Consider the following 18,918-nt stretch of genomic DNA (forward strand, 5'->3'; position numbering starts at 1 on the left):
GGGTTGTAATTTTAATATCAATAAGTGCAAGGTTGCACTTTGGAGTGCAGAAATATAAAGCTGTGTACTATATCAATGGTGCTGTACTGCAGGAAGTGGATGAGATTAGAGATTTGGGAGTGATGGTGACAGTAAACTGAAGTTTAGAGGGCATATTGCTAATGTTGCAAAGGCTACACATCATAGTGCTGCTATGGTAAGTAAAGTACTCTAACATGTAGGGATAAGGAAGTTTTTGGGACACTGTATAAAGTACTGGTCAGATCACACTTGAATTATTGCACTCAAATATGGTCACTGGTTTTCAGTGTGATGTGGAAACATTGTAGAGCGTCCAGAGGGGAGTGACTAACACAATATCAGGACTTTGGAATGCTGATATGGAGAGAAGTTGAAAAAATGTGGATTGCAAAGTTTGATAGACAGAAAGAAATGAGATGATATAATAGACACATTTAAGATAGTGAGAGGATTTTATCAGATAGACAGGAGGAAATGAGGTGATATATAATAGACACATTTAAGATAGTGAGAGGATTTTATCAGATAGACAGGAGGAAATGAGGTGATATAATAGATATATTCAAGTAAGTGAGAAGATTTTATCAGATTGTCCACGTGGTTAGCCTAGTGGCTATGCGCTTCGCAACCATATGCCTGGGATAGGAGTATCCTAGTTCAATTCCCTTCAATGAAGTGAGAAGCTTAAGGATCTTTCTCAGCCATAGCCAAGTTAGCCAGTCTTGTGCATGAACAGCCCCCCCGTGAACACAGAGGCTACAGTCATAGGATATAGTACGTATTCATTCATTACGTGGGCTCAACTAGTCCTAAGAGGCAGTTGAGGAGTGGAGGGAACCCGACATGAATAAAAAAAACATAATCAGATTAATCCACATGAGATTATAAAATGAGTACAGGGTGACAGTGTAAAAACCAGAGGTAATTTCTGGAAGTTATGTAAGTGAAGTGCGAGTATGGTGAAGAGGAGTGTAAGGAGTAGATTTCTTACATGTAGAAATGTCAATGAATGGAACACATTACTAGAATGTGTTGTAAATGCAAGGCACGTTAAGAATTTTAAGATTTGGTATGATAAATATTTTGTCATTTGAATGAACCTCCCACGATGAGTCTGCCAGCTCCATGGAGGATACAATAATAATAATAATAAAATGCCCTATAGTTGTGACCTGGCTTACTATGGACTGACAGGAAGAACTGTTGCTAACCACCTGGAAGAACATAAAAAAAATGCATTTAGCATTATGATTAATGCAAGTCAGGACATGCTTTTAATGCTCCTTCAGACAGAATCAAACGGGGAAAAAAAAACAAAAGTCCTACACAGAAGTCATAAGTCACAGAGATTGATTTTGGAATCAGCAGTAGCTTTAAAACATTCCCCAAACCACAACCAATATGGTTGTATCAATTTACCAAAAATCTGGGGAACAGACTTTTTAATATCAAATTAATACTCGTTCTTTTTTTCTTTCTTTATCCAACAACAGATGATGCCAATTAGTACTATAGCTCTTTGTGTTGTCTATTACAAATTTTTTAACTGGTCCCATTGCTAATTGAATTGTTGCTGTTTGCGTACTATGACAAAGTGATTTTGTGATCTGAAGATGCTGGATATAATAATAGCAAAATATCAGTAAATAGGTTAAATAAATATTAATTTTTTTTTTTATTATTCTTGTGTTGTGAATCAGTACTGTTAAATAGATTATAAGTTGCTTAAATTCAGAGGAGAGTGGTTGTTACAGTTAACTAGATGCATTACTCACCAGTTGAGTCAATGGGAATGCCTCCATAAAGTAATTTTCAATTTACTTTGTGTCCATGAAAAAAACATTATTAACATACTATATATGTTATAATAAAATGTTTAAAATTTAACATAATCACTTTTTATTTCTTATAATGTCATTTTAGAGAGAAAAAAAATCTTTACTTGTAACTTGGTTTCTTCCCTTGCAATAAGTATGGTTGCCACATCTAAATGATCCTCCAGTTGTTGAAGATCTAATTTCAATTCTGTATCTGTTGGATGATGGAGATGTTCCTTGTAGAGATTTTTATATCTTTTATACCTATCTCTGTAAAAATCATAATGAAGGTCTGATTATTTCCCTCATAATAAGCTTTAACATTTGCTCATAAAAGCATTAAGCATATCAATAAACAAGGTAGCTCAAAAAAAGAAAAAAAGATTGCCATTGTATAGAATTATTTTTTAAACACAGCAGACAAAAACACATCATTACATTTACTTCATACAGTAGCAATTGTTTCAGTAAAGTATTATATGTAATAATAAGCATTACTCATTGAAATAATATTAGACAACAGAATCACCTTCATTTTTCTCAAATTCCATATGATTAAACATACATAAGAAAATTAAGAAAATGTGATTAAAAGTGAGGATAACATGACAAATCAAATTTGTACTGTCCCTAGTGTATTTCACAAGATGATGTGATACGTCTATAATTCAGTTCATTTCTTGAACTGAATTATGTTCAATTTGCAGTTTTTAATAATAGCTAGAAGAAATATGAACAAACAAACAAGCACAATGTGCAAAAATAATGAATGTATGAAAATTTGCTCAACTCTCTCTCTTTTGGTAGTACATGGATAATTTATAATAAAATCAGATAGATGAAATTTAGCAATTAAATGGAAAAAAAAAATTATGAACTATATTTTAAAATAAGCTGGTAACAAGATAAAAATAAATTACTCGTATATTACAAAAATTTTCTGCTAAATATGAGGAATAGTTAAAATCAGCTGGAAGATTACTTTTAGATGGAAATGAAAGCACAAAATAAGTCACTTTTACTTATCTTCTTCATAAGTATGATCTTTCTGATGGTATGTTGCAATTCTAGTGATCTGTTCAGAAATGTTTAATGCATCTATGATACAAACACTTAGAAGCAAAATGGAGCTCAGTTGCTTATTATAAATAAATAAATAGCTCAATAAATAATCTTCGTTATTCATTAAAATATAAAAATGTTTATTACTAAATGTTAATAAATGTTTTGATTGAGACAAATTACAGCTCTCATATATTTGAATCTCATGAAAATTATGTGACCCCATACATAAGGAATTAAATTTCTCAACAGTCCCATCATATGTTTCACTCTCAATGTTATCACAACTTATTCCTCTTGTTATCCATCTTGACATCAAAACTAACACTGCAGCAAAGAAAATATAATTGTAAAATGTTATTCTGCCCCCCCCACCTTTGTGCTGTGTAACCTTTTAGAACAACTTCTATGTCCATGTCTTGAAAACTGTTTCCTGTTCAGGATACTTTTCAAACTAGAAAAGAAAAATTTACAAGCAGTTAAATATGATGTAGGTGAAGTGCCAACTATAGAGATGCTGTGCTTGGCTCAGAATTCTTGAACATTCAGGAACTGTATGATACTAGTGTAAAAACTAAGAAGTAAGGCAGTTTCTGATCAAGTGAATCTCAAAGGAATTTGTAAGTGGTCTGAAATTACTGGAGAAGATGTGATGCAACAAACCCAACACTTTTCCATATCAAAAAAAGCAATCAGCCATAGCATTTGACAGCAATCAACACGATACTATTGATTCAAAATGTTTGATGACACAAGAACCACCTTTTATCAGTAAGTGGTATAAGAAAAAGTTGATAATTACTATGATTATTATTATACAGGCTCCTTTAGGTAGTCAGGGACTCATCAAACAAGAGATGAGTCCTTGATCCCCTAAATGCCTATCATATTGTTACATGAAAATATTTACCAAAGATGCACTCAAAAATTTGCTTGCAGCTAACACACAATATGCCATGAGAAAAACAAGGATCTTAAATGATCCCTAACGACACCATTACTTAGCTTCAAAGGATGAAGATGAGATATCTTGCATGGTTGCCACTTCAACTATTAGAAATTTCTTTATGATAAATTCTTTCTAGTTATTTTTAATCAGTTCTTAATGTAAAGGATAACTCTGGGATATCTTCAATTCCTCAAAAAGCTTCGAAGATTATATAGTTATCTGTATATGTCAATGTATATGACATTGAAGATTTATGAATCATAAAGCTGTAAGCTATCATCATAAGGAGCATTCCACAGATACAACTACACCTATTTTCTCTATCTCCTCCCTCCCTCCCTAGCCAAAACTACCTCATTTCCAAGAATAAAGATACAGAGAATAGAAATGTGACTGATCTAACTATTATGTTTTATAATTTAATAATTCTTAATAAATTCACTTTAAAAAATTCGTTATTAGCAAAACAGCAAACACTTACATAGTATTATATTAGTTTATACGTAACTGAATTGGTTTTTTTTGACATTTCTATGACAAGAAGTCACAAACAAAATCAATAATGTCAATATTATCGGAAATGCTATATTCGGTTCTTATTTTCATTTTAAATTATATTTATTTTTTAGTGCTTGAACAAGCACTCACATATTTGTAATTATCATACTAACAAAAATTGGCATACTCACCTATAGGTGGTTATACTTCCCGGTGTATTGCAAAGCATACAAAAACCAACCTTCAATCAATGTAGTTTGTAACACTTTGCAGGAATTACATTACATACAGGTCTCTCTCTCTCTCTGCAATAATAAACTTGTACCCTATTGACAAACTACTGAGGAGTCCACTATGCTCAACAGATATGTGTTGTTCTAAAAATCGTGATATAAGAGGAAGAATTCATCATAACATATTATTATTATTCCGGTCAACTCCAAGGAGTCGACAGACTCATCGAGGGAGGCCCTAACATCATGTCAAGAACAACTATTCGACATTCACACAGTATCTATCATACCTTGCCTTGAACTCATTCACGGTCGTAGCGCCAACAACAGACTCTGGAAGCTTATTCCACTCATTCACTACTCTCCAAGTAAAAAACCTAGCTCTAACACCCTTGTCAACCACGCTCTTGCCCAGCTTCCATTCATGGCCCCTAGTCCTCCCACCACCAGTCATATTTTCAAACATATCTTCTGGATCAGTCTTATAGAAACCCTTCAGTAATTTGAATGTCTCAATCATTTCACCCCTCCTTCACCTATCGATCAATTTCTTCAACCCACAAATCTTCAACCTATTCTCATAAGGTTCATTCCACAGACCTGCTATCATCTTGGTCACTCGTCTCTGGATCCTCTCCACTTCCTCCCCATCACGAAGAAACCCTGGTGCCCGTAACTGGGCACAGTAGTCCAGATGGGGTCTTATCAAGGCTCGATACAGAGGAACAACAACTTGTTTGTCTTTGCATGTTAAAGTAATTCTTCAGAAGCCAAGTGATTTGGTGAGCTGTTTTGGTCACTTTTGCAATGTGCTCCCTAAACTTCAATTCCCTATCCACCAACACTCCCAAATCCCTGGCCTCATCAATCTCCTGGAGTACGGTTCCACCAATGCGATATACTGCTGCTATTCTTTTCACCCCAAAGTGCATAACCTTACACTTTGGCACATTAAATTGACATCCATTTTTCCTAGCCCAGTCCTCCAAACTATCCAAATCATCCTGCAAAATTTTGACATCCTGTGCACTCATAATTGCTCTACCCAACTTTGCATCATCAGCAAACAAGTGAACACTTCCTCTCAAATCCATTCCTATATCATTGATGAACAAATTGAAAAGCAGTGGTCCAAGAACAGAGCCCTGTGGCACTCCACTAGTCACAAGCAGTCTTTTAGACTCCACTCCTGAATAAACCACTCTCTGGTATCTCTCCTTCAACCACCCTCCTATCCATCTCGCCAACCCTATATTTATCCCCATCCGCTCCAGTTTACTGATTAGGGTTCTATGTGGTATCCTATCAAAAGCCTTGGCAAGGTCCAGTAGTATTACTGTAAACTCATTACCCCTATCCAGTTCAGCCGTCACTGTGAGAAAAGTTACTGAGGCATGATCTAACCTTCACAAAACCATGTTGCCCCCCATACAATATCCCATTTTCATCTATCCAATCCTGTGTTCTTTTCTTGACTAATTTCTCTAAGACCTTGACAATGATTCCTGATATGCTAAACAGTCGGTAATTTACAACAGCAGTCTTGGAACCACCTTTATGCAGTGGAACTATTTTCCCCCTCTTACCACCCCCTCGGGACTAACCCAGACCCGAGACTCAAATGAAACAAAATGGTCAAGGGTACTGACAATTCTTTAGCTGCTTCTCGTACAACACGAGCTGGTATACCATCCAATCCCACAGATGTATTGACATTGAGGTTATGCAATGGACTACTCACCTCCACTTCATTCACCACAATTCCAGTATAATCTACTGGTACATTCATTTCTGCAATGTTACCACCTGGATGATATATTCTTGCAAAGTTGAAAGTTTATTTTTCACTTGGTTAGAGTATAATAAAATTAGTTTAATCCTTTTTCCAAGTGTGAGCAAACAAAGTTTGCGCCTGAAAGTATCTTCAGGACTGGGGTAAGGTGGTACAACACCAAGGCAACTCATTGCAAAGGTGGAGCAAGCTACCAAGACTCCTATCTCAGTATCTCCTATAATGCAAAACACATCTCCTTGCGGATATGTCTAATGTTATGCATTAAGGGAAGGGCCACCACCCAGACTAGTTTCGACCTTTATTGAGGTCTCTTCAGTGGGAGCCAGGCCCAAGTGGAGATACCAGGCAGAAGCATTAGCAGGTCATCTCTACCTATAGGTAGAGGCAACTCCTATAGGTAGAGATGACCTGCTAATCCTTCTGTCTGGTATCTCCATTTTGGCCTGGCTCCCACTGAAGAGACCTCAATAAAGGTCGAAACTAGTCTGGGTAGTGGCCCTTCCCTTAATGCATAACATTAGACATATCTGCAAGGAGATGTGTTTTGCATTATAGGAGATACTGAGATAGGAGTCTTGGTAGCTTGCTCCACCTTTGCAATGAGTTGCCCTAGTGTTGTACCACCTTACCCCAGTCCTGAAGATACTTTCAGGCGCAAACTTTGTTTGCTCACACTTGGAAAAAGGATTAAACTAATTTTATTATACTCTAACCAAGTGAAAAATAAACTTTCAACATCTTTCTCTAAATCCAGAGTAATTTATTAAAAAAGGGTGGCACACCGATTGGCAACTCCTATAGGTAGAGATGATCTGCTAATGCTTCTGCATGGTATCTCCACTTGGGCCTGGCTCCCACTGAAGAGACCTTAATAAAGGTCGAAACTAGTCTGGGTAGTGGCCCTTCCCTTAATGCATAACATTAGACATATCCGCAAGGAGATGTGTTTTGCATTATAGGAGATACTGGGATAGGAGTGTTGGTAGCTTGCTCCACCTTTGCAATGAGTTGCCCTGTTGTTGTACCACCTTACCCCAGTCCTGAAGATACTTTCAGGCGCAAACTTTGTTTGCTCACACTTGGAAAAAGGATTAAACTAATTTTATTATATTCTTGCAAAGTGCTCACTCAGTAACTCAACTATATCAACTGATTCAGTTACCTCCCTACCATCGGCATTCTTTAAAATCATTCTGCCATGTACATTTTTCCTTTTACTTGCTACATATCTAAAAAACTGTTTAGGATTCTCTTTAGCCTGCATGGCCAATGTTCTTTTGTAATCCTTTTTGCTTTTCTTACCACACTCGTTACCTTTCTGGCCTGCGCTTTATACCGTTCGTGTGTCTGCCGATCACCTTTCACCTTAAATTCCCTCCACAGTTGTTTCTTTTTTTGCAGCTCAAGCTTAATGGTGTTATTCATCCATTTAACCCCTAGTTGATTTATTATTCAGACTCTAGGTATACAGTCAGCCATTGCTTCATGCAAACACTTCTTAACTACCTCCCATGCACTATCGACTTCTAGTCCTTGCAGTTGTACATGCCATGGCACTGAACCAATCAAACTCCTAAGCTTGTCATACTTTCCAGCCCGATAATTCCACATACCCTGTCTTAATTGAAAATTCTACACCTTTAGCCACCTCCCAAGTCAAGACCCTATGATCACTCTCACCGATTGGTGGCAATGTGGTCATATTTGTTACAGCCAAATCCTCAGATGCAATTACTAGGTCAAGCACTCTCTGACCCCTAGTATTTTCCATTACATGCTTCACAGATAGTTATCCCTTAATAATCACATAAAATCCAATTCCTTCCTCCCGTGTGTCCTCTCCTCACTCCAATCAATGCAACCACAGTTGAAATCTCCCATAATAATCACCCTCCTTCCACTCATTTCTTCTATTTGCTTGTGCATATTGTTACCACCACCTTTTCCATCACAATAATAACGGAATCACTTACATTAATTTAAATGTCTTTATTTGTAAACTTTTCAGCTAAGTTTCATAGTCATTGTCAATGCAATTATAGGAAAACACAAGAAAGAGAACAATACGTTTGAAAGCACATGATATAATGTGCACTATCTGCTGCAAGAGAATAGCACCATCTGCATTAATAGATATACAAAATAAATTACAATAAAATAATTTAGTTAATAAATTATTTTTAAACATAAACAATAAATTAATTACAAATTAAGGAACACATAAATGGTGGATGAGTATCAGGTCTGCATGATTTCCCAAAACTGAGAAAGTTTTAGGCAACTGCTTTTGTTCAGTTTTCAGTTGTGAATGTGTACTTTCTTTGTACAGTCTTTCCAGAAGAATTTAGTTAATAAATCATTTTTAAACATAAACAATAAATTAATTATTACAAATTAAGGAACACATAAATGGTGGGTGAGTATCTGTCTGCATGATTTCCCAAAACTGAGAAAGTTTTAGGCAACTGTTTTTGTTCAGTTTTCGGTTGTGAATGTGTACTTTCTTTGTACAGTCTTTCCAGAAGAAAATAATTCTTGTGTAACACTGGTTTTTATCCCCCAAATTCTGGGTTTTGTAGAAAATGCATGGCATGCTAAACGAGATTTGTTGGGTTCTTTAAGTGAAATGTATTCCTGTTGTTCTTCAAGACAAATTTGGGTAGAATGACCAGTCTCTCCATAATAACATAAGCTACATGAGCAGGGAACTCTGTAAACTCAAGGATAAGAAAGACTAAGATATTTATCTTTATGTGAGATAAGGCAGGTATTCAGTTTGCAAACAGGATGGAAAGAGACTTGCAAGTAAATCTGTCAAAGTAGTCTTGCTATTTATTCTGAAAGTCCTTTAAACATATGGAATACAAAATCTGGTAATTTCTTTTTGAGGCATGTTAAAGACAACAACCATAATTAGTAATTATTTTATTCATAGTTTTTGTATCATAACCATTAGAGATAATGCTAGTTCTGATAATAAACAATTCTTTGTTTAGAAGAGTATCTGTAGAACTATTTTCTGAACTCTGTTGATGAAAGATTTGATTACACCATATTTCTGACAAGAAAGATGGTATGAGTTAGAAGCAATGTATTTACCAGTATGAGTTACTTTTCTATATACTGAGAACTGTAGACTACCATTTGGTTGCTGTAGATTAAGAACATCCAGAAAAGGAAGACATCTGTTATCTTCTTCTTCCAAGGTAAATTTGATTCTTCACATTTTTCTTATTTAAATCATACTTCAGCAGTAGTACAAATGTATATCACCATATGCTGGATGCTGCTGAATAAAAAGACAACCAGGAACATCCTGCAAATGTATGTCCAAAATTATTCTTCCCTTAAATTCTTCGTGTATCTGTCTTTAAAACATTAGTAATGCCCTAAAAAATTGAGTAAAATGCCAATAACATTATAAAAAGTGTACTACTAACCCAAAATAGACATAAAAATTAACATTTATTCAGAGAAGTAACATGGAAACTTTTCCAGAAATAATGCCTTGATTCTTAGGTTTATTGAATTAATTTTTTTCAAGAAATTCATGAAGATCCGACATGGAGAAGCAGATCAATACAGCAAAAACATCATCAACAATGTACCAAATTGATGGTTTCTGTGAAAAAACATACAGAATATGTTGTTCGAAATGTTCCATAATGAAGTTAGCTAGAGTTGGAAAAAGGAGAGATCCCATAGTGGCTCCCTATATCTGTTTGTACAGTTTATACTGGCAGTCAAGTATCATAAATTAATGACATCATCAAATAATTTTACAATATCAAGTTATTATGAAAAGTTATAAAGAAGTAATTCAGTCGTATCTGTCAGAGGGATATTTGAAATTCTTTTTTAGAAAGAATTTTTTTCAGACGTCATTGATTTTAGAAGATTAATTTTTTTTAAATGTTAATAAAATATTTTTTAAATAGTCTATTTATACATTTTGCTTTCTTTAACAAATTCTTTCCTAAAATATATAAATAGATTAATTTTTTTAAATTGTTACAAGAGAGCTCACAATTGATTCCAGCTTTTTTCAAAATTAAAGAAGTTTTTCATTCACCTCAAGCACATCACATTTACAGACATGCAAGTTTTTCATTGCTAATTAATCAGATCTGAAAAGCAAAGAAACTGTTTTTTTTTATCAATCGTAATATTGATTTCATTATGACTGAATTATCTAATATATATCATAGGTCGAAGAATTTGATAATGTTTACAATATTTCGTCGAACTCAGCTAATAAAGTTTTTCTGTCAGTTAACCAGCAATCGTACACAGAAGTTTCAACGTTTATTGAATAAGAAAAATATGCAGATTAATAACCAATTTAACTCTCAAAAACTGTCATTAATATTACAGGCCATCCTCTGCAGTCCACATTTCCTCGGCCGATCCTCATCTGCCACTGTACCCTTTCCACAGTTGATTTATTCCCTTCAAATCCTGGGGACTAAATCTGAGAACAATAGTCTATGTGGTCTGATCAGGGACTTATACAATGGAATGATAACTCTTATCTCTGCAGGTCAGTCCTTTTCAGTATTGCAGCAATCCTATGTGTTACCTTCACCACCTTTGCAATATGTCCCCTAAATTTCAGGTTTCTATCAATCATCAACCCCAGATCTCTTGTCTCCCCTACTTCCTCCAGTATAACTCCTCCCATAGAGTATGCAGCGTCCTATCGATGTTTCCCAAACCTCAAGACCTTACATTTTGCTGCATTAAACAGCATTAAAAATATTCATTTGCCCATCTATCTAGCTCATTCAAATCCTCTTGCAGGACTACCACATCTGCGCTATTACTAATAACCCTTCCCAGCTTCACATCATCTGCAAACAACTGAATATCCCCCTGCAATCCATTGACAATGTCATTGATATAAAAGTTAAACAATATAGGTCCCAGTACTGAGTCCTGTGGGACCCCACTTGTAACCTTCTGCCTCCTTGAAACTGCCCCACTATACACAACTCTCTGATACCTATCAGACAGCCAATCCTGAATCCAGTTGACCAACCTGACGTCCAAACCCTTGTGCTGCAACTTAAATATCAGCTTATCATGTGGCACCCTGTCAAACGCCTTCACTAAATCCAAGAAAATGTCAGTATATGCCTTTCCCTCATCTACAGTTCTTGTAACTTTATTATAAAAGGCTAGCATATTACTAAAACAATAGTGCCCCTTAACAAATCCATGTTGACTCTGACAGATAACATCACCCTCATCTGCCCAATGTTGCATACAGTCCCGAACTAATTTCTCCAAGATCTTAACAACAACAACTGATGACACACAAACTGGCTTATAATTAGACACTTCCAGTCTGCTATCGGCCTTATGCAATGGCACTATCTTATCTTCCATCCATTCCCTGGGCACCTTTCCTGTAACCAGACTTTCATTGAAAAGCCAGGTCAAAGGAGCTGTCAGTTCTTTAGCACATTCTCTCAAAAACTCGTGGGGAAATACTATCCAGTCCCACAGCTTTACTGACATTCAGAGTACTAAGTATTTGAAACACACTCTCCTCCTGTACCTTTAACCTCGTACCTGTCCAATCACTCTAGTATTAAAATTTACTCCTCCAGGATGAAATACTCCAATAGTGTTTATTGAACAATTCCACTATGTCCTCTGCATCAGTCACTCTATTCCCATTTTTATCCCACAATGTCATTCTTCCACAATCATTTCTCCTCCCACTGGCCATATAGTTAAAAAATTATCTAGGATTTTGTTTGGATCTTAGGATCAATCCCTTCTTATATTCGAGTTTCGTCTTCCTTACCATACTAGTCACTCTCCTGGCCTGTGTCTTATATTCTTCATGCATCTGGTCTTCACCTATCTCCTTATATCTCTTCCATAGCCTCTTTTTCACATGCAGTTCCTGTTTAATATTGTTTGTCATCCACATTACACCAAATTGTGTCCTCTTCTTCACTTGTGGAATACAGCTTACTATTGCTGCTAACAAATATTCCTTCACAATTTCTCAAGCACTAATGATATCCAGGCCTTCCAATTCCTCCCGTCATGAAACTTCCCCAAGTTGATGACTAAGACTATTATATATGGTTTACATTTGAATGGATTTAGTGTATGGAGGCTTGAAAAAGTGTTGATGTACAGACTCAGGGAAACTAGATTTCTTAAGGGGGGGGCTAGATATGCAGATTTTTGGGAGGCAGTTAAGTGAATGAATGAGTATAATATGCCCGAGTGAGTACGAAGGACAGCTAATCAGAATGGGATAGTTAGTAAAAGGCATCAAAGTAGAGATGGGACTAACGGGCTTCTGCAATTCATGTACACTAATGCCAGGAGTATTAGGAACAAGAAGGAGGAGTTTTTGGCCCTGATTGGCACTTCCAGGCCACAGGTTTTGGTATTAGTGAAACATGGCTGACAGAAGATGATATAGCTAGTCAGATTGAATGTGATGGGTATAGCATGTTCAGGAGTGACAGGGAGAATAAAAAGGGGGGAGGAGTGTTATTGATGATAGCCGATGAGTTGCAGCCAAGAAGTACAGAAGTTGAACTGCAGGATAGAGAAAAGAGCACATCTGAGGCTATTTGGTGTGAGATAGAGGCTAGCGGAACAAAATATACAATTGGGTGCTGCTATAGACCAGGTGATGGAATAGATGGTGGGGGATAGTATGCATAGGCAAATAGAAGAAATGAGCAGAAGGAGGGTAATTATTATGGGCGATTTCAATTATGGTAACATTGACTGGAAGGAGGAGAGGGCACATGGGAGGAAGGAATTGGATTTTATGTGGTTATTAAGGGACTACTATCTGTGACAGCATATAATAGAAAGTACTAGGGGGCAGAGAGTGCTTGACCTAGTAATTGCATCTGAGAATGTGGCTGTAACAACATGACCATGTTGCCACCAATTGGTGAGAGTGATCATAAGGTCATGAATAGGGAGGTGGCTAAAGGTATGGAATTTCGATTAAGACAGGGTACATGTGGAATTACCGGGCTGTTAAGTATGACAAGCTTAGGAGCAAGCTTGGCTCAGTGCCATGGCATGTAAAACTGCAAGGGCTGGATGTTGATAGTGCATGGGAGGTGGTTAAGAACTGTTTGCAGGAGGCAATGGTTGACTGTATACCAAGAGTCCGAATAATAAATCAAGTAGGGGTTAAATGGATGAATAACACTATTAAGCTTGAGCTGCAAAAAAGAAACAATTGTGGATGGAATTTAAGGAAAAAGATGACCAGTAAGTGCAGGAACAGTATAAAGCTCAGGCCAGAAAGGTAACAAGGGTGATAAGAAAAGCAAAAGCAGATTATGAAAGAATATTGGCCATGCAGGCTAAAGAGAATCCCAAACAGTTTCTTCAATATGTTGCAAGTAAAAGGAAAAATGTTCATGACAGAATGATTTTAAAAAATGCTGAGGGTAGGGAGGTAACTGAATCAGCCAATATAGTGGAATAACTGAGCGAGCACTTTGCAAGACTATATCATCCAGGTGGTGACATTGCAGGAATGGAAAAACCAACAGCTTATACTGGAATTATGATGAATGAAGTAAAGGTAAATAGTCTACTACAGAACCTCAATGTCAATACATCTGTGGGATTGGATGGTATACCAGCTCGTGTTGTACGTGAAGCGGCTAAAGAATTGTCAGTGCCCTTGACCATTTTGTTTAATGTGAGCCTCAGGTCTGGGTCAGTCCCAAGAAGGTGGAAAGTGGGGAAAATAGTTCCGCTGCATAAAGGTGGTTCCAAGGCTGCTGTTGAAAATTACTGGCCAATCAGCATAACAGGAATCGTTATCAAGGTCTTGGAGAAAATAGTCAAGAGGAAAATACAAGATTGGAAAGATGAAAATAGAATACTGTATCGGGGACAGCATGGTTTTGTGAAGGGTAGGTCATGCCTCAGTAACTTGCTCACGTATTATAACACAGTGACGGCTGAACTGGATAAGGGTAATGGGTTTACAGTGATTCTACTGGACCTTGCTAAGGCCTTTGACAGGATACCACATGGAATTCTAATCAGTAAATTGCAGCATATGGGAATGGACATAGGGTTGGTGAGATGGATAGGAGGGTGGTTGATGGAGAGATATCAGAGAGTGGTTTATTCAGGAGTAGAGTCCAAAAGACGGCCTGTGACTAGTGATGTGCCATAAGGATCTGTTCTTGGACCACTGCTGTTTAATTTGTTCATTAATGATATAGGAAAGGATCTGAGAGGAACAGTTCATTTGTTTGTGGATAATGCAAAGTTGGGTAGGGCAATGGTGAATGCAGATGATGTCAAAATTTTGCAGGATGATTTGGATAGATTGGAGGTCTGGGCTAAGGAGAATGGATGTCAATTTAATGTGGCAAAATGTAAGGCTATACATTTGGGGGTGAAAAGATTAGCAGCAGTTTACTACATTGGTGGAACTGTACTCCAGGAAATTGATGAGGCAAGAGATTTAGGAGTGTTGGTGGATAAGGAGTTGAGGTTTAGGGGGCACATTGCAAAAGTGGCCAAATCAGCTCATCAAATCACTTGGTTGCTGAAGAATATGTTGACGAGCAGAGACAAGCATGTTATTGTTCCTCAGTATTGAGCCTTGATAAGACCCCATCTCGACTACTGTGCTCAGATTTGGTCACCTAGGTTTCTTCTTGATGGGAGGAGGTGGAGAGGATCCAGAGGCGAGTGACCAAGATGATAGCAGGTCTGTGGAATGAACCTTATGAGAATAGGTCAAGGATTTGTGTTTTGCAAAATTGGTTGATAGGCGGAGGAGGGGGAGATATGATTGAGACATTCAAATTACTGAAGGGTTTCTATAAAATTAATTCAGAAGATATTTTTGAGAACAGGGTTGGTGGTGGGAGGACTAGGGGACATCCATAGCTGGGTTCTTTACTTTTAGAGTGGCGAATGAGTGGAATAAGCTGCCAGAGTCTGTAGTGGGTGCTGTGACAGTGAATGAGTTTAAGGGCAAGGTATGATAGATACTGTGTGAATGTCGAATAGTTGTTATGAACATGATTTGAGGCCTCTCTCGATGAGTCAAAGGACTCCCTGGAGTTGCTCGTAATAATAATAATAATAATCATCTGCCTTATAATTCCACATATGTTCCCATCTCTTTGATACTCCTGTATGTCTATTCATCTTCCAAATCGAAACCACATGGTTACTCTCTCCAATGGTGGGAGAGATATAATCTCAGTTATTATCAACTCTTCTGATGCTATGACCAAATCCAAAACTCTTGAACCTTTTGTTCCCTCTATTACATGTTGCCTAAGACATTTGTCCCTCAAGAATTCTAGAAATTCCATTCCCTAATTGCTACATTCATCTTCCTCTCCCCAATTTATATTGCTGTAGTTAAAATCTCCCATAACAATTATTCTTCTTGCACTTGCCAAGCTCAACTATCTAAATATCTCCTGGTCCACATTGTGAAGTTGTAGTTCATGATAGGAAACTCATTTTTAGAAAACTTAATCTTCTACTTCAAGATCATTCTACATACAGAAGTATTGATAGAAACCCAATAGTAGCAGTAAAAGTAACGTCATGCTTTTGTTTCAAGACTGCATGGACCTTCTTAATTTATGAGGCAAAATAATCAAAATACTTGTACACAAAATAAATGTGCCATTAAGACCTATTATGAATTGCATAGAATTCTGATTTATAAACTCTCAAAATACCTATCTAATATTCTCTCTGCATTTACAGGAAACTCTGCTTCTTTCATAAAGAAAACTGAATACATTTTTTTTTTTTAAAAATTCAGGATTATCCTTACAATCTATAGATCTAGCAAGTTTTTATGTAGTCTCACTCTTTACAAATATCCCTCTGACAGATACAGCTGAATTACTTCATAATGATTCCTCCTGTTATTGTAAAATTATTGGACTGTCATTTATTCAAGATACTTTAGCTGCCAGTACAAACACATAGAGGGAACTGTTAGGGGTCTCCTCTTTCTTCAGCTTTAGCTAATTACTTTTTGAAACATTTCGAACAACATATTCTGTACATGTTTTCACCTAAACCATTGATTTGGTACAAATATATTGATGATGATTTTCCTGTATTTAACTCCTCCTTGTCTGATCTTCATGAATTTCTTGAAAAAATTTAATTCAATACACTGAAGAATCAAATTTACCCTGGAAGTAGAAAATAATAATTACCTTCCCTTTTTAGATGTTCCCATTCTACATTAACCAAATAGTAGTCTACAGTTCTGAATATATAGAAAACCATCTCATACTGGCAAATACACTGATTCTAACTCACATTAACACCCCTGTCAGAAATATGGTGTAATCAAATAAGTTTTTAGTCAACATAGCACATAAAATATGTTCTACAGATGCTCTTCTAAACAAAGAACTGTTTATCATCAGAACTTCCTTTATCTCTAAGGGTTAATAACACAAAAGCTGTTGATAAAATAATCAGTAATTATGGCCATCATCATAATATGGCTCAAGAAGTAATTACCAGAATTTGTATTCCATGTGTTAAAGGATTCTCAGAAATCAAGATGTAAGGGAGATGTAATGTCTTTATTTATAACAGTTTTGGTTAAGTTTCACAGCCATTGTCAATACAATTTTTTTCAATTCTTTCAATTGAATTGATGTTCTCTTTTTTGTGTGTATTTTCCTTTAATTGTATTGACAATGGCTATGAAACTTAGCCAAAAGTTTTGCGAAGAAAGACATTTAAATTAAATGTTAGTGGTTCTGGTTATAACATTTTATTATGACTTCAGGAAAAAATAGCAAGCCTGCTTCAGCCAATTTACAAGTCTCAAACTTAATGCCTTCATATCTCCTAAAGATAAATATCCTGGAGTTTACAGAATCCCTTGCTATTGCAGCTTATGTTATTATGGAAAGATTGGTCGTTCAGTCCAAATTTTTCTTGAACATAAGGAATACATCTCGTTTAAAGAACCCAACAAATCCCATTTAGTAAGCTATGCATTATCTACAAACCACAAAATTCAGTGGAACAAAACTAAAGTTACACAAAAGTTATTTTCTTCTGGAAAGACTATACAAAAAAAGCTGTAAAGCACACATTCTGTTATGAAAGGAAATTGTAAGCAAGAGAGTAAGGAGTGGTTCCTTTGCATAGAGGGTGGTTGAACTGTGGAATGCATTGCTTGATAGAATGGTGAGAGCATGAACAGTCAATGAGTTCAAGGAGAGGTATGATAGATTTTGTGTTTTCTAGGGAGGTACTGGAGGCCTGAATCATAATAATAATAATAACAATAAATTATTAATTAACTTATTTTATTGTAATTTATTTTGTATATATCTATTAGTGCAGATGGAGTTATTCTCCTGCAGCAGCACATATAATATCATGTGCTTTCAATTGAATTGTTCTTTTTTTGTGTTTTCCTGTAATCGTATTGGGTGGGGGGGAGTAGAGATACAGTCCTTATGGAGGCAGTTGAATGTAAGAATGAATATAATATGCCAGAGCAAATAAGGACAACAAATCTGAGTGGGATAGTTAATATAAGGCATCAAGGTAGGGTTGGGGCTAATGGGGGTCTTAAATTCATGTACACTAATACTAGGAGTATTAGGAACAAGAAGGAAGAGTTTTTGGCCATGGTTGGCACTTCCAGACCACAGGTTATAGGTATTAGTGAAACATGGCTGACTGTAGATGATATAACTAGTGGGATTTAATGTGATGGGTATAGTGTGTTCAGGAATGACAGAGAGAATAAAATGGGGGAAGGAGTATTGTTGATGATAGCTGATGAGCTCCAGCCAAGGAGAATAGAAGTTGAATTGCAGGATAGAGAAAAGAGCACATTTGAGGCCATTTGGTGTGAGATTGTGGCTAGCAGAACTAAATATACAATTGGGTGCTGCTATAGACCAGGTGATGGAAAAGATGGTGGTGAGAGTATGCACAAGCAAATAGAAGAAATGAGTGGAAGGAGGGTGATTATTATGGGAGATTTCAACTATGGTCGCATTGATTGGAGTGAGGAGAGGACACACGGGAGGAAGGAATTGAATTTTATGCGGTTATTAAGGGATAACTATCTGCGACAGCATGTAATGGAAAATACTAGGGGTCAGAGAGTGCTTGACCTAGTAATTACATCTGAGGATTTGGCTGTAACAAATATGACCACATTGCCACCAATCGGTGAGAGTGATCATAGGGTCTTGACTTGGGAGGTGGCTAAAGGTGTAGAATTTTCAATTAAGACAGGGTACATGTGGAATTATCGGGCTGGAAAGTATGACATGCTTAGGAGTTTGATTGGTTCAGTGCATTGGCATGTACAACTGCAAGGACTAGAAGTTGATAGTGCATGGGAGGTAGTTAAGAAGTGCTTGCATGAAGCAATGGCTGACTGTATACCTAGAGTCCGAATAATAAATCAAGTAGGGGTTAAATGGATGAATAACACCATTAAGCTTGAGTTGCAAAAAAAGAAACAACTATGGAGGGAATTTAAGGAGAAGGGTGACC

At 36.5% G+C, this 18,918-nt stretch overlaps 1 protein-coding gene across 10 annotated transcripts in view; it reads right to left on the reverse strand.

Annotated features, from left to right (window-relative positions):
- LOC150104358 (intermembrane lipid transfer protein VPS13A-like) overlaps positions 1 to 18,918 on the reverse strand; it is a 2,072,875-nt gene that overhangs the window by 1,432,427 nt on the left and 621,530 nt on the right. For all 10 annotated transcript variants that reach the window (XM_090396324.1, XM_090396319.1, XM_090396320.1 and 7 more), the window contains one exon: positions 1,964 to 2,108. In XM_090396324.1, the coding sequence (XP_090252450.1) occupies positions 1,964 to 2,108 (145 nt within the window). The remainder of the gene's footprint in view (positions 1 to 1,963; positions 2,109 to 18,918) is intronic.

The sequence above is a fragment of the Typopeltis vanoorti genome, chromosome 8, assembly GCF_054136105.1.
Source record: "Typopeltis vanoorti isolate ZY-2024b chromosome 8, IOZ_Tvanoo_1.0, whole genome shotgun sequence".
NCBI classification, from domain to species: Eukaryota; Metazoa; Arthropoda; class Arachnida; order Uropygi; family Thelyphonidae; genus Typopeltis; species Typopeltis vanoorti.